Source organism: Schistocerca cancellata, chromosome 9, assembly GCF_023864275.1.
Source record: "Schistocerca cancellata isolate TAMUIC-IGC-003103 chromosome 9, iqSchCanc2.1, whole genome shotgun sequence".
NCBI lineage: Eukaryota > Metazoa > Arthropoda > Insecta > Orthoptera > Acrididae > Schistocerca > Schistocerca cancellata.
Genome location: NC_064634.1, coordinates 384961053 through 384979043, shown reverse-complemented (window position 1 = coordinate 384979043; position 17991 = coordinate 384961053). Strand labels below are relative to the sequence as shown.

Sequence of the window (17991 nt, the reverse complement as noted above, 5' to 3'; positions counted from 1 at the left end):
GAGTATGGAGTGCTGCGCTATTACGGGTATTGTAGTTATGAAAGTCGGCATTTGTCTGAAAATCTGCAATGTGGGTCCTGACATACAATACACATTTGTATATGTATAATGATGGTATAGTAAGTATTCTAAGCTTTTTGAATATGGGTTTGCAGTGCTTCTGTGGATTACTGTGCGTTATTATTCGGATGGCCCTCTTCTGCAACAAAAAAATTTGTTTTACGCGCCCTGTTGTGAAACCCCAAAATATTATTCCGTATGTGGCAAGAGATTGAAAATAGCCGAAATATGCCATTCTGGCATCCTCTGAGGTACAAACATTTGCAATAATTCTGAGGGCAAAACAGGCTGAATTAAGTTTCTGTGCAAGTTTTATTACGTGGTCATTAAAATTTAAGTTTTCATCCACATGAAACCCCAGCAATTTTGTGGATGTCACTCTGTCTAAGGCTTTGTCACCCCACACCAGATTGAGATTTACATTTTGACATCTTTTCCCAAACTGCATATAATTTGTTTTATTTACATTCTATGTCAACCTGTTTGCATTGAACCAAGAGTGGATGTAATTTAGTACTTTATCAGCAGTTGTTGGTAGCAATTGCTTTGGTGCACTTATTATCACAGTAGTATCATCTGCAAATATTATTGCTTTGGCTGCATCATCTGAGGTGTGAAAATCATTTATATAGACAAGAAACAATATGGGCCCTAGGATGCTGCCTTGTGGTACTCCTATTTCTACATTTTTTGCCTCTGATACTGAATTTATTTTGTGGTTGGAGTAAGTTGATGTCAGTTGTGCTTGTAAATCTTTACAGAATATTGCATTGGACATTGTGTTGTTGCTTTTATTGCAGCAACCATATAAAAACAAAACTTGACGCATTATTCACATGTACTGAGCAAAAGTGAATGAGGAGAACTGATATTCCATGAGAGTTCAAAATAAGCAAACCTGCATCCTTAACATATCTTGATGTGGTCTGCACTATTGTTATCTTACTGCCTGCATTAGTCTGTTTTCCTCTACAAGTTCAGAGTTACGAAACCGTTAACCACCCCCCTATGTTCCCTTCGTTTGCAACTTTACAACATGGAAGATGACTTAATATAGCTTCCATGTGAAGCACAGACAATAGGTCTGAAGATTTGAGCCTCATGATTGCTGAGTTGTTAGAAAAATATTGTCATTCATTCCTTTATTTTACAAGACAGTAATGCTCAAGCATAACCATGACTGTACTACTAAAATAAGTTTTGAAATCTAGCAGTATTACGATACTGACACTATTAGTGGAAGCTTAAAAAACAATTTATTTGTGACAATACTGACTTGCAAATCATAGATAGTGTTCAACAGTAAGTAGGATGTTTGACACAGTGTGTTATTCAGTCACGAGCTGCATTTTCCCTGGATTTTTTAAAAATACTCTCAGTTTCGTTGTACCGTAGGTGGAATCAGGCCAACAAAAGACTGCTAATACCAATATATCTTTTAATGGCCCACTTCAAGAGAAAACATAGGTTTGATTTTCTTTTAACACAACATATGAAGCATATTTGATGTGCCTACTCAATAATGTTATATCATATTAGTCTGGTTTAATATTAATCTGAAGTAGATGTGTTGATAGTGGCATGACTAGACATGTCTTACAGCACTAACTACAGTAATCACCAGAAGATACTGAACTATTGCTTCAAAGGAATACTGTGGGACTTAGATAATGCAATCTGAAAGCCAAGCTGTGAAGTGTATTTGCAAATTTACATAGTTGTGATAAAAACTGTGACAAGTAATCAGGAAAATTTACTTTAAGTTTTATAAATGAAGAGAGAAACATTTCTACTTAACAAGCAGGCAAACACAAAAAGAAACATTCTCTATCTCTGCATCAGAGATTAATTTTCTGGTAAATCAACAAAACTGATCTCAATAGCAAAATATTAAATCATGATCTAGCAGTCACCTGCAGATGTTTTATCAGTTAACTATGCTTTTCGGTAACAAATGGGATGGCTGAATGAAAATCTGGCAGTTAAATTAATTTTTTCTTACAACAAAACCAATCTTTAGGAAGCATACATACTAGGCAGTCTGGCCCATCAGGGTGTATCTGTGCTGCAAAATTATAATCACCCGCAAGTGGAGATACACTTGGTAAGGCACAAGTTGCAGATGGAACATTTCTAAATCCAGCACTCTGTGCATCCTGCACCACTAGAGACTGTGGATTTAAAAGAATATCTCTTGTGTCAGGAAGATCCCAGTTAACCTGTGTAAAAGAAGTAACTTTTTTTAAAAAAAATCTCATCACATATTGTGAAATATATCAACTTAACACATATGTTATTAATTTCTTCAGATTAACTCTAGCTGCTAAGCTGTGATACAATCTACTAAATTATATTTTGGAAAAACAACATTTTATGTAAATATCATATTTATACAATAATTACGATGCACATTTCTTTTATAAAAACTATTTAAAGTTTACAACACAATTCTATGAACTCCATACAAAATCACTATTTATAATAATGGAAACTCCAAGGCAAAAGAAACAAACAAACGAAAAAATTCAAAACCAGCAACAATTCACATGCAAATGAATGGATGACAGATACATTTACAGTTAAAGCTTGTAAAATAGAACTAACTTTCAAACTTCTGCTCTATTTTAATAACTATACACTCTCTCTCTCTCTCTCTCTCTCTCTCTCTCTCTCTCTCTCTCTCTCTCTCTCACACACACACACACACACACACACACACAATTTTCTATGGCAGTGGAAGTACTGATATGTATGCAACAGTAACAAAGAGAAACTGACAAAGAATGTGTAATGAAGCACTGGGAGGTAGAAAAGGGAGAGACATTAATCCACTGCATATGTGTGTGTGTGTGTGTGTGTGTGTGTGTGTGTGTGTGTGTGTGTGTGTGTGTGTGTGAGTGTGCGTGCGTGTGAGGGCGCGCTCGGGCTCGCACACGCACGTGTGAGTGTAGTATTGGGCATAGGGTGTACTGCAAAACTACAATTCATTTAATACGTGATTCATCGATCCATGTTGTGAAGAAATTACAAGATATGGAATGTGTCAGTTTCACAAGTTGGTTGTGGATACCTTCTATAGTATTCCATAAATAGTACTAACCATTTCATATTAAAAAATGTACAAGTTATGTACTATTACAAAAAATTAAAGTATTTAAATATGTTGACAATAAAAAAATAAACATGCACACAAATAAGGATTTGGGAATGTATCTGAGTGCTAAAGGTTCATGGATACAATGCACTGTGCTTCAGGAAATTTTCTGTAGTGTAAACTGAATCTTGCAATAGGAACTGTTCTATGTTTATTTTTAAACGAGAACTTATCTGCCCTCTACTAAACACTTAATTTGTGAAAGGAGTGTACTAAAATGTTGTTGTTTGTTGTTGTCGTTGTTGTGGTCTTCAGTCCTGAGACTGGTTTGATGCAGCTCTCCATGCTACTCTATCCTGTGCAAGCTTCTTCATCTCCCAGTACCTACTGCAACCTACATCCTTCTGAATCTGCTTAGTGTATTCATGTCTTGGTCTCCCCCTATGATTTTTACCCTCCACGCTGCCCTCCAATACTAAATTGGTGATCCCTTGATGCCTCAGAACATGTCCTACCAACCGATCCCTTCTTCTGGTCAAGTTGTGCCACAAACTTCTCTTCTCCCCAATCCTATTCAATATTTCCTCATTAGTTATGTGATCTACCCATCTAATCTTCAGCATTCTTCTGTAGCATCATATTTCGAAAGCTTCTATTCTCTTCTTGTCCAAGCTATTTACCGTCCATGTTTCACTTCCATACATGGCTACACTCCATACAAATACTTTCAGAAATGACTTCCTGACACTTAAATCTATACTCGATGTTAACAAATTTCTCTTCTTCAGAAACGCTTTCCTTGCCATTGCCAGTCTACATTTTATATCCTCTCTACTTCGACCATCATCAGTTATTATGCTCCCCAAATAGCAAAACTCCTTTACTACTTTAAGTGTCTCATTTCCTAATCTAATACCCTCAACATCACCCGACTTAATTCGACTACATTCCATTATTCTCGTTTTGTTTTTGTTGATGTTCATCTTATATCCTCCCTTCAAGACACCATCCATTCCGTTCAACTGCTCTTCCAAGTCCTTTGCTGTCTCTGAAAGAATTACAATGTCATCGGCGAACCTCAAACTTTTTATTTCTTCTCCATGGATTTTAATACCTACCCCGAATTTTTCTTTTGTTTCCTTTACTGCTTGCTCAACATACAGATTGAATAACATCGGGGAGAGGCTACAACCCTGTCTCACTCCCTTCCCAACCACTGCTTCCCTTTCATGTCCCTCGACTCTTATAACTGCCATCTGGTTTCTGTACAAATTGTAAATAGCCTTTCGCTCCCTGTATTTTACCCCTGCCACCTTTAGAATTTGAAAGAGAGTATTCCAGTCAACATTGTCAAAAGCTTTCTCTAAGTCTACAAATGCTAGAAACGTAGGTTTGCCTTTCCTTAATCTTTCTTCTAAGATAAGTCATAAGGTCAGTATTGCCTCACGTGTTCCAGTATTTCTACGGAATCCAAACTGATCTTCCCCGAGGTTGGCTTCTACTAGTTTTTCCATTCGTCTGTAAAGAATTCATGTTAGTATTTTGCAGCTGTGGCTTATTAAACTGATAGTTCGGTAATTTTAAAATCTGTCAACACCTGCTTTCTTTGGGGTTGGAATTATTATATTCTTCTTGAAGTCTGAGGGTATTTCACCTGTTTCATACATCTTGCTCACCAGATGGTAGAGTTTTGTCAGGACTGGCTCTCCCAAGGCCATCAGTAGTTCCAATGGAATGTTGTCTACTCCGGGGGCCTTGTTTCGACTCAGGGCTTTCAGTGCTCTGTCAAACTCTTCATGCAGTATCGTTTAAAAAGGGAAATGGATAGGTTAAAGTTAGATATAGTGGGAATTAGTGATGTTCGGTGGCAGGAGGAACAAGACTTCTGGTCAGGTGACTACAGGGTTATAAACACAAAGTCAAATAGGGGTAATGCAGGAGTAGGTTTAATAATGAATAGGAAAATAGGAATGCGGGTAAGCTACTACAAACAGCATAGTGAACGCATTATTGTGGCCAAGATAGATACGAAGCCCACACCTACTACAGTAGTACAAGTTTATATGCCAACTAGCTCTGCAGATGACGAAAATTGAAGAAATGTATGATGATATAAAAGAAATTATTCAGATAGTGAAGGGAGACGAAAATTTAATAGTCATGGGTGACTGGAATTCGAGTGTAGGAAAAGGGAGAGAAGGAAACGTAGTAGGTGAATATGGATTGGGGCTAAGAAATGAAAGAGGAAGCCGCCTGGTAGAATTTTGCACAGAGCACAACTTAATCATAGCTAACACTTGGTTTAAGAATCATGATAGAAGGTTGTATACATGGAAGAACCCTGGAGACACTAAAAGGTATCAGATAGATTATATAATGGTAAGACAGAGATTTAGGAACCAGGTTTTAAATTGTAAGACATTTCCAGGGGCAGATGTGGACTCTGACCACAATCTATTGGTTATGACCTGTAGATTAAAACTGAAGAAACTGCAAAAAGGTGGGAATTTAAGGAGATGGGACCTGGATAAACTGAAAGAACCAGAGGTTGTACAGAGTTTTAGGGAGAGCATAAGGGAACAATTGACAGGAATGGGGGAAAGAAATACAGTAGAAGAAGAATGGGTAGCTTTGAGGGATGAGGTAGTGAAGGCAGCAGAGGATCAAGTAGGTAAAAAGACGAGGACTAGTAGAAATCCTTGGGTAACAGAAGAAATATTGAATTTAATTGATGAAAGGAGAAAATATAAAAATGCAGTAAATGAAGCAGACAAAAAGGAATACAAACGTCTCAAAAATGAGATCGACAGGAAGTGCAAAATGGCTAAGCAGGGATGGCTAGAGGACAAATGTAAGGATGTAGAGGCTTATCTCACTAGGGGTAAGATAGATACTGCCTACAGGAAAATTAAAGAGACCTTTGGAGATAAGAGAACCACTTGTATGAACATCAAGAGCTCAGATGGAAATCCAGTTCTAAGCAAAGAAGGGAAAGCAGAAAGGTGGAAGGAGTATATAGAGGGTCTATACAAGGGCGATGTACTTGAGGACAATATTATGGAAATGGAAGAGGATGTAGATGAAGATGAAATGGGAGATACGATACTGCGTGAAGAGTTTGACAGAGCGCTGAAAGACCTGAGTCGAAACAAGGCCCCCGGAGTAGACAACATTCCAGTAGAACTACTGACGGCCTTGGGAGAGCCAGTCCTGATAAAACTCTACCATCTGGTGAGCAAGATGTATGAAACAGGCGAAATACCATCAGACTTCAAGAAGAATATAATAATTCCAATCCCAAAGAAAGCAGGTGTTGACAGATGTAAAAATTACCGAACAATCAGTTTAATAAGCCACAGCTGCAAAATACTAACACGAATTCTTTACAGACGAATGGAAAAACTAGTAGAAGCTGACCTCGGAGAAGATCAGTTTGGATTCCGTAGAAATACTGGAACACGTGAGGCAATACTGACCTTACGATTTATCTTAGAAGAAAGATTAAGGAAAGGGAAACCTATGTCTCTAGCATTTGTAGACTTAGAGAAAGCTTTTGACAATGTTGACTGGAATACTCTCTTTCAAATTCTAAAGGTGGCAGGGGTAAAATACAGGGAGCGAAAGGCTATTTACAATTTGTACAGAAACCAGATGGCAGTTATAAGAGTCGAGGGGCATGAGAGGGAAGCAGCGGTTGGGAAGGGAGTGAGTCAGGGTTGTAGCCTCTCCCCAATGTTATTCAATCTGTATATTGAGCAAGCAGTAAAGGAAACAAAAGAAAAATCTGGAGTAGGTATTAAAATCCATGGAGAAGAAATAAAAACTTTGAGGTTCGCCGATGACATTGTAATTCTGTCAGAGACAGCAAAGGACTTGGAAGAGCAGTTGAACGGAATGGATGGTGTCTTGAAGGGAGGATATAAGATGAACATCAACAAAAGCAAAACGAGGATAATGGAATGTAGTCGAATTAAGTCGGGTGATGCTGAGGGTATTAGATTAGGAAATGAGACACTTAAAGTAGTAAAGGAGTTTTGCTATTTGGGGAGCAAAATAACTGATGATGGTCGAAGTAGAGAGGATATAAAATGTAGACTGGCAATGGCAAGGAAAGCGTTTCTGAAGAAGAGAAATTTGTTAACATCGAGTATAGATTTAAGTGTCAGGAAGTCATTTCTGAAAGTATTTGTATGGAGTGTAGCCATGTATGGAACTGAAACATGGACGGTAAATAGTTCGGACAAGAAGAGAATAGAAGCTTTTGAAATGTGGTGCTACAGAAGAATGCTGAAGATTAGATGGGTAGATCACATAACTAATGAGGAGGTATTGAATAGGATTGGGGAGAAGAGAAGTTTGTGGCACAACTTGACCAGAAGAAGGGATCGGTTGGTAGGACATGTTCTGAGGCATCAAGGGATCACCAATTTAGTATTGGAAGGCAGCGTGGAGGGTAAAAATCGTAGGGGGAGACCAAGAGATGAATACACTAAGCAGATTCAGAAGGATGTAGGTTGCAGTAGGTACTGGGAGATGAAGAAGCTTGCACAGGATAGAGTAGCATGGAGAGCTGCATCAAACCAGTCTGAGGACTGAAGACAACAACAACATTTCTTCAATTTCTTCGTCATCTGCAGAGCTAGTTGGCATGTAAACTTGTACTACTGTAGTAGGTGTGGGCTTCATATCTATCTTGGCCACAATAATGCGTTCACTATGCTGTTTGTAGTAGCTTACCCGCATTCCTATTTTCCTATTCATTATTAAACCTACTCCTGCATTACCCCTATTTGACTTTGTGTTTATAACCCTGTAGTCACCTGACCAGAAGTCTTGTTCCTCCTGCCACCGAACTTCACTAATTCCCACTATATCTAACTTTAACCTATCCATTTCCCTTTTTAAATTTTCTAACCTACCTGCCCGATTAAGGGATCTGACATTCCACGCTCCGATCCGTAGAACGCCAGTTTTCTTTCTGCTGATAACGACATCCTCTTGAGTAGTCCCCGCCCGGAGATCCGAATGGGGGACTATTTTACCTCCGGAATATTTTACCCAAGAGGACGCCATCATCATTTAATCATACAGTAAAGCTGCATGCCCTCGGGAAAAATTACGGCCGTAGTTTCCCCTTGCTTTCAGCCGTTCGCAGTACCAGCACAGCAAGGCCGTTTTGGTTATTGTTACAAGGCCAGATCAGTCAATCATCCAGACTGTTGCCCTTGCAACTACTGAAAAGGCTGCTGCCCCTCTTCAGGAACCACACGTTTGTCTGGCCTCTCAACAGATACCCCTCCGTTGTGGTTGTACCTACGGTACGGCTATCTGTATCGCTCAGGCACGCAAGCCTCCCCACCAATGGCAAGGTCCATGGTTCATGGGGGGATTAAAATGTTATAGCAACTGAAATAAAACATCTAAATACCATAGTAAGGTTTGTTATGTTCATAGCGGATATCTTCATTTGGTCTAGGATCACGACTGTGATACACACTATTAAGTGGCATACAAATTGTGCCTGAAACATATTTCTGGCGACTTGATGTGGCCACCATTTGGAAACATGTTTTCAAACATGGAGACATCTATCCATAGCAGTTTAGGTACAGATCAAAGGAATCAATGTGTGAGGCCAGCTATGCCAGCTACCCTGTCACCGTTGCATTGTGCTAGCGTTTGTTTGTATCTCACATTGTGTTGTCTGTTGTTTAGAGTTGTATGCTATCATGCTATGATGTGTTTTCGCTTGATTTTTCTGGAAGAAGAGAGTGTGGAATGGATAAGGCACCAGACTGTTGAATTTTAGCACTTTATAAGGCTGTGGACTGCTTATGGAACATACAAAGCAAGCAGTACAAGAACACTAACAAAAAACACGATGTTCTGCAGAAAAAAAGAAGAGGATAGTGTCAAGCAAATCATCATGCAGTGGTGCAAACACTGTATATAAACCTACATGGTTTGGTTATCCACTGCTGAAGTTTCTTGACAATATTCATGAGACACAAAAAATTACAGACACTGTGGACAAAGAGATACAAAAATTATTCTTGAATGTCTTTATTTGTATTTTATATTGTACTACAACATTCACCCATAGTTATTTTGTCATGGTACACTTCCTTGTGGGCTTAAAAAATTATCTGGAAACTCACCTCGAAGTGTTTGTGTTAGAAGATTTCCATGCTATATGCTGGAGTATAGCAAAAATCGATGCAGTGTCATCTTGTCTTCACGTACCTGGGATTATCTCACCTGTTTGTGTTTCTATATGAGGAATTGAAACTTTCTTGTGGGCTATATTGGTTCCTTGCTTCAGGATTTCACCTTAAAAAACTGTGGAGACACATATATCTAAGGGTGACAGTTCACGCTTCCTCTGGTTGTGGCAACATAGGGTTTTGGAATGGACAAAAAGAAAACCGAAGCCATAATGCCAAATGTGTTCTCCACAACCATTCTAGCCTAAGACAATCAGTAATCAAAAATTCTTCCTTTTGAACCTTGAACATGCCTTTCTGCATATGGTTTCATATTGTTTTCTGTAATGGAAAAATGCCATCTGCCTCGAAGCAAGCACTGTGCTTGTGGCAAATTGTGTTTATTTTTGTGAATCAGTTCACTTATGGTTGCATTTTTGAATACACTGCCATTTGAAATTCTTCCTTTGCAGCCAATATCCGTGTGCAAAAAGTTGCAGCTGGTGTCAATGACAGCAAGCAGCACAATGCTAAATGCCCTATTGTAATTGTAAAATTCACTCCCACTAGCAACAGGGCACTATAGGACTACATTCTTCCCATAAATTGCTCCCACACAATTTGGGGGGGGGGGGGGGAGGAGTGTGAGAACACACTTGCTATTTCATGCCAGTCATTTTCTGTCATTGGCATCTGAAAGAAATTTGCTTTTAGGTTTGAAAGACTTGCCACAGGGAGGAAACAATGACAAAGAGGACATCGGTGGCATTTCTACATTGGTGGCATTTCTACATTGACTCCTCTGAGAGAAAATTAAGGTATGTGGGCGAAAAGCAAGAGAGTGGGACCTATAATGTTGTTTCTCATTTATTAAATAAAATGAGGGGGAGTTTAGTGACAAAGACAGCACATATGGCCAATATGTGAAAACTCCCCCAGGTGTGACGAGCAAAAGCTGTGGCAAAGCTCAATGATGTGATAAAAGAACAAATAAACTATTTTGAGAGTTTGAATTTATCACTGGGTATGGACGTGTCAGGGTCACAAACAAATAGTGTTGATTCCTGTCACATTTATTAGAGAAAGTGACAACACTGTAGAAGATTTCTGTCGATCATACAAAAGAAATAAAAATTACATAATATGCATCTTTCACAATGCTTTTCATTTACTTAACCTTTACGTAATCCTTCAGTACTTCCACTACTACTACTACTACTACTACTACACAAACTTCAGGCACTATTTGATATACATCTTGCTTTGAAATATCGAATACATATGCAAGGCTCTGAAATGAATCTCCAGTTGCCAAAAAACGAAGAGTAACAGCAAGTCTTTGATTAACTGTAATTTCCTTCCTGAAATTTATATATTTTTTTGAAACAAATTATGCCATCATATTTTCCAGAAATTCGAAATCAGTAGATGATCTCTGAGTGAAGTCTCACAGAAAACTACAGGCCATTTCCATATCCACCCTCAGTAGCAAGTTATTCCTGCCTGTACTTCTGTAGCATGTTTTTGCCCATTGATGACTTCCTGAATTAACAGTGCAGCACCAAATATAATTACATTTCCCTTGTAACTCAACATGACACAGCAGACAATACAAAAGCAATATGACAAACAGTGTTGCAGACAATGTGAATACACAATGAGAAATGTTTGCTGCCAGTGTCAACAGAAACAGAGACAAGAAACAAAGTCAGAAAAAGTTGCGAAACACTGCAGGAAACAATTTTTCCAACAGAAACTTGTTTCCAGAGACAGTGTGTATGCGGCTTTAGATTTAAAGAGGGACCTTTTTTTCTTTAGAAACACATCATGGATAATATACATCATGGAATGGATTTCTGCATGTGGGTCTAGGGTGGAATCCAGCTGTGCTTCTTATGACTTCGCACGTAGCACTTTTTGAGCCAGCAGTAGTGTAACACTTCATTTTTAAACTGGATGTGAAGTAGCAGCTGCTGACCTTTCTTGGAAAAGTTATTACTTAAATATCGAAATTAATCGGCCAATTAAAGATGTTAGTTGTGAATAGCAAGAGCAGCTAGTCCTCCAGTTCTACTATCACTTCATGTAGAGACACATTAATAGCACATTCATTTGAGTAAACAGTAATGTCGTGAATAAAGACAGGAGGATACCTCGTCAGTCTTAGGCTGGAAAAACGGGGTATCAATTTTGGCTGTTAAGTGGACAAATCAACTCCATGCCTGACAGCATGGCACCAGGGACCCCAAGTACTGTAGTTGTTTCTGCCTTTGGCACTACTTGGTCACATTTTGCCATCTGTAGAGGATGTCTGCCATTGACATACGCTAGGGAAGAGTCGGGTGCAGTTCCACCAGGCCACCCTCCCTTGCGTTGGCACTGGAGCCAGGTGGTGGGAATCTGGCTCAACAGAAAATTTGAACCACAAGTTTATGAAACCACCAGCTTCCCACTGCTCTTGCTCATTTTCTCCCAGTTTTTCACAAACAATAGTCAGGTGAATGACAGTCTGCAGTTTGCCTGTGCTGCTGGTATGCCCACATGTGAGGTGCTTCCATGAATTCAGGACACCAGCCCCTTTGCAAGTAGTCTTACAAGTCCACTACACCAGTGCAAAAGATCAAAGATTTAATCATATTAGTTGCTTGTGGATTGACTTCAATTACACAACACATTTTCCAGTTGGCAGCTACCACATTACATTAATTGCTTCCTCCTCCTGCCTCTGTCCTACTGCAGCTGATTTCCCCTAAATACGATTATATGGTATGAAAATAACCATAAGAAGCTGAGCTAATAATTTCCAAATTTCCTAAAAACAAAAACAATGCATAAAGCATAAGCTGCAGAACACAGTTTTTTTGCACATGTGGAGGGTGTAATTTGATCCTTTTACTTTGCTATGAATATGTACCATCTGTGGGTTATCTAGCTTTTTTTCCCTATTTCTTCATCTTTATAGAGATTATATTAAACTGAATACAGTAAAACCCCATTTTTATGTTCCCGTATTTTACATTATCCTATTTCTTTATGTTCATTTATGTTGGTCTCAAAAGAAGTTCTATTCTCTCAATAAAAAGATTTCCTGTCATTAATGATTCTGTGTTACAACATTTCCTGCATTTTAAGTTTTCTCTGATGTTTTCAAAACCTTTAATACTGATTTTCATACAGATTTCTGAGAAAAGTGCATCTTATTCCTGCTTAAAGTCAGCCTTGGAACAAAGAAGAAAATGCAGACTATATGCAAAGTTACTGATCATGTAATGTAGCATTAGTACAGTAACCAGATTTTCATTGTCAGCATGTTGGGTCATGGCCACCTGCATTATAGATTCACAGTGTTTCGAATGGGGGGAAAGTATGCTGAGTCACTGCCTTAATGATAATCACTATCTGATGAGGTTGACTCTAGTAGCAACCTTCCTTCTGATCACTGTGTTGTATTACAACAGCTTTAAATTAATTTCAGTCATTTATACAGATAAACACCACATTTGAAGATTGCTGTCTCTGTAATCGTCTTTCACAAATCACTGTTTCTTGCACATGAAACACGCTAATCTGTACTAGATGTGCAGTTTTAGGTTTTTACAGACTGATGCCAAATGTAAACATTCGTCCTCAAGATGCTCCATAACATGACGACAATTTTGTCCTCTTTCTCACCCAGGTCTTCCCTGAATCGAGTGACGTCCTTATCGACAACAAGCTGTAGATTTTGTGCATATTGCTCTCTATTCACAAAGACCGCCAGCTTTAGTGTTTTAACCAATACTATGTTACAAGTTTTATTTACCGTAATTTTATAAAGATTATCAATAATAAGTTTCACAGTAGAACATAAATCCCTCTTTTTTCAAAAGAATATCTTTTAAGAGAAAGAATTTTGTTTCAGTGTTTTATTTACACCATTGAACATGATAGGAACGAAGAAGAAAATGCATGTTTGTATGTGTTAGCACTCAGCCACTGCCTTTGCGATAACAAAGCCAACTTGAAAAACAATATTGATTGAACACTACAGCAAACAGAGAACAACAGGCATGAAATCTACAGCTTGTTGTGTTTCATATGTGTTCCTATATTTTACACTTCTTTTGGGTCAGTCCACTGAAAAGTGTAAGAAGGGTGTTTTACTGTTATGCTTGTTTCACAATAATTAAACGAAAGACCATTTATGTTATACTAGCTCACAACATCTCTAATACTTTATTAACTGACATTTCAAGTTTGTCTAATGAATTATCGGTCAGTACCATACAGTCATCAGCAAAGATGACCAGTTTACAATATTTTGTACAAACAAGAATAGCACTAATAAAAGCAATTAAAAGTAGGGAGACCAGAACTGAGACCCGAGGCACTCCACATGTGATGGTACCCATTTTGATGATGCTGAGATACCATATTGATTATCAATAAAACTTCCTAGTTTCTGTTAGAAAAGTACAGCTACTTGTCTGCTGCACCATCTATATACCTCGGTATGTAGATCTGTGTGAAAGTATTTGGTGACAGACATAGTCAAATAATTTTGTTAGGTCATGAAACATTCCAACCATCTTCATTTATTTATTGAGACCCTAAAAGCTTTATAAGCCTCAACAATATCTACATCTACACCTATGCTCTGAAAACCACTGTGAAGTGTGTGGCAGGTTACATCCCATTGTACCGGTTATTAGGGCTTCTCCCTGTTCCATTTACATATGGAGCACAGGAAGAATGGTTGTTTGAATGCCTCTGTGCCTGCTGTAATTATTCTAATCTTATCCTCAAGATCCCTATGTGAACGAATGTAGTGTATTCTATAGTCATAATTTAAAGCCGATTCTTGAAACTTTGTTACTAGATGTTCTTGGGATATTGTAATTTACAGCTGTAGAAGTGTAATTCTGGCAGTAGCATAATACTTATTAGATTACAATAATATTTTTTACAGAAAACAGTCACAGTAAATTACCACCTGTCATGCAACTCTACAGTGAACAATGGTACTTGCATTGAGGTTAACCAGGGTTGCCACAAGTTTCCCCAAGTGAAATCCCCTGATATTTCCCTGATTACCAGGCAAGTTTCAACATTTTTCCCTGACAAATTTTGAGATCTCTCAGTTAAATTAAGACGTAAGTTGACAACCTGTCTTTGCAGCTACAGTGAAAGAAACAATAGTGCAAATTACGAAATATTTAAAAAAAACTTGCAAACAGATGGGGTATTCTGTTGTAGGCAAAAATCTTAAATACCAACATAACATCTTATGTAATGAACTGGAGAAAGCAAGCCAAATGGTAGAATTGTGACCACTGATGTTATTTTATTGCAATAAAATGAGACACATTTGATGACAAAAATATGTATTTCCTTGGAGTCACAATTCGGACTTAAAATACCTTCACCGATTTCAGAAATAACCCGAGGTAAGTAGGCCTCTTGAGAGAGGTTTATAAGGCAGGGAAGAATTGTGTAAACCAATGCTGTAGATGACCACCAATAAATGTCAGTTCTACTATGTTCTTTATTGTCAGTTATTACCCAATTTGTTGACATCTATTATTTTACAGGTATTGTGTGATTTTTTTCTTCAAGAAATATATGAGTACATAGCGTACAAACTGCTAGCGACTGACACAATTTTCTTCTTCTTATTGTCCATACTTTCTAACATATAAACTACTTTTTGAAGTGACAAAATGCACAAGAACAAATAAAATGTGAATAAAACACCACACAGTACAATGTGCTTGCAGTGAAACAGTTGCAATTCCTGAACTCCATCGCTCATAGTCTCTGGCCTGCTGAGGAGCAACGCAGTCCTGGGTCCATGGAAAAACCACGAAAATCCGCTGCATTACGCCACACACAAGCAGGCCCGGCCTGCGAGCAGATCGGTGAGACTAGATCTGACAAGCAGGGCCTACACATTAGTAGGAACCAAATGGCTTCAGATCAGCAAGCTCGATTCATTACATATACCCGCAGAAATGGCCTTTGGTTTTGGCCTGTCATGGAAATCCGTTTCAGCTATTCTTGAGCCACAGACAGTGTGTTGATGAAATGAGACCATGCAACAGATAACTTGTTCAAATACTCTGAGAATCAATAATAATGAGGATAGGCAGCAACTCATCGTAAAGATGATTGCTGAGCCACAGATAGGCATGTAGAAAAGACTATCTCACTCACAACTAAATTTTCAGCCATAGCTTTTGTCAGAAAATGAGAGCACACACACATACACACAACCACTTAGGCGCAACTCACGAACACATGACCGCCATCTGTGGCTGCTGTGTCTACAGTCTCTGAGAATCAGATCCAAACAAACTATTACTCATGCCTCCCTGTCTCTCATCAGCAGCTGCTATGCTAGCAGCAAGAAATGGCGGCAGCACTGACTGAAAGCTGAGGGGAGTGGTAGGAAGGGGGGAAGCAGTAGGAATGAGGAAGCAGGGAAGCGGTGCACGAATTCAGTCTGCACCCAGCTAGCAATGATGCATGACACCTCAGTAAATAACCCATTTCATCTACTGCGAGAGAAATGAGATTTTTCCAGTTTTTTTTTCTTTCAAATTTCCCTGATTTCTCTAAGGTGTTTGAAATTCCCTGATTTCCAGAATCTTTGTCAACCCTGTCAACAGAACTTTTCAGCTACTGAATCCAAGTACTCAATAATTCATAAAAAGTGTAGCTAATGAGACATGTTTTTAATTGATTTTCTTTTGGATTGGTAGGGAATCTCAATGTCTTGCTTTATGTTCGACGGGAGTTTGCTGAAATTTTTCCCATTGGAGTAGTTAAATCCATTCTGGACCCTGAACAAAGAGGCAAAGTCTACAAGAAAATTATTTTTTTGTGTTGTAACTGCATGGCTCACAGCTGAACAAACTAATTTTTATTATCAGGAACAAAACCCATTGAGGGGTATTTATATTTGGAAGTGAATGTAAGAATTCCTAGACACCTGAAAATGGTTCAGCAAAATGTACAATTACCTTTTTACACAATATTCTTACTGCTCACTTTGGCTAAACAAACACTTTATATACTTCAGGTGCGCTGCCCCAGAATGTAAACCCAGAAGACAACAGAGAATGAAAATATGCAAAATAAGCAAATGCAATGAGATAATTCTAAGAGCACAAAACATTGAACAGAGCTTCTTGATTAGAACAGTGCTTCTTGACTAGGATGGAGATTCTTGATTAGCGATCTGCTGACTTCATTTTAACTTGTTATTCAGCTGGACACTAAGATTTTAATACAGCATGTTTCATTTAGTGTCTGACTATTAATGTCTAATTTTGGTGCTAAACTAGCCATTATTGTTGGCCTCAAATTGTATAATATGAGTCTTTGTGGGATGAGGGTTTAAACTGATGAAAGTACACCACTCGGAGGGCTGTCAGCTATTATCTGAGCTGTGCCTGCTAAGGTTGACTTTGGGCCTATGATTAGTATGCTTGTGTCTTTAGCAAACACATACTGCTAGGAATAGTGGATTACTTTAATGACATTCAAACTGCAGCACTTACAATAAAATAATTCAATTTGTTCATGTTTTACATCTACGCATTAACGCAATAACATCTTAGGATTACGATAGCTTAATAACCTACTTAGTCCGTATGCACATTATTAGACAGCAATTTAAGACATATTACATGTTTTATCGTCTTTGTAAGTATGCAGTATGCTGCTCTTCTTAACAACACATCCTGTTAAATTGCCAATATCTGCTTACAGCTGGCGTAGCCCATATTCTGTTTAATTATGGCTTTAAACTTTTAACTAAAATGATGTACTGAGGATCTATTATTGCTTTATAAAAAAATCTTTATCTGGATACTTGAAAACAGCCCAAGACACACTTCACAATGGTACAAAAATTTAAAAAAAAATTAACTGCTACAGGCATCATGGAATCATTAAAAAGTTCCTATCCACTATGGACCTAAAGGAACAAAGAAAACTCCTTATTAAGTCTAGATAAATCATGGTTCAAAATAAGTGCCTTCTGTCACTACAGCTTTAAAACAGACCAAATTCAGTGGATCAGATTTTATTATGTTAAACTGAAATACAGCACAAACGTGATTTTTTGTAAATATGTCTCACATATTTTTGTTCTATGACATTCTGGTTCCTTGTAGACCTCTTCACTATGAAGCTACGGAATGAGATGCAAATGGTTTCAATCAGTATTTTTCAAAAAAATATCAGGTCAACAGCAAATATGAAACCATGTTTTAGCAGTAAGTGCCAAAACAGTCTTAGGCTCCTTACCTCTGACACATGGTTTCATTTTTATGTTTTCTTTTTGTCTGATGTTTGCAAGTCAGCTACAGCATCTTTTCTGGTTAAATAGCATGTACAACATGTGAAGTTGTCAGAATATTTTACCACTGTGAAGGCAATCAATGATCGAAACAAGCTGTGAATAAATATATTGTAAGACAGCACAGTGTTTGCCACGCATTTCTCCAAGCAAATTCGTAATTTGTTTGTAAAGCTGGGGTACTGTAAAATACAAGGAGTAGACTTACTGTGAAATCATCGAGTGGATCCATACCAGAAACAGTCCTGTAAATAAATTAAAATCATTACTCTGAGCAAAAAACACAAATC

The 17991-nt window shown here is 38.1% G+C and overlaps 1 protein-coding gene across 1 annotated transcript in view; it reads right to left on the bottom strand.

Annotated features, from left to right (window-relative positions):
* LOC126100360 (cellular tumor antigen p53-like) overlaps nucleotides 1-17991 on the bottom strand; it is a 96579-nt gene that overhangs the window by 70294 nt on the left and 8294 nt on the right. The window contains exons 2-3 of the mRNA XM_049910970.1: nucleotides 17910-17946; nucleotides 2094-2279 (exon numbers count right to left, since the gene is read on the bottom strand). Coding sequence (XP_049766927.1) covers nucleotides 2094-2279; nucleotides 17910-17933 — 210 coding nt within the window. The 5' untranslated portion in view covers nucleotides 17934-17946. The remainder of the gene's footprint in view (nucleotides 1-2093; nucleotides 2280-17909; nucleotides 17947-17991) is intronic.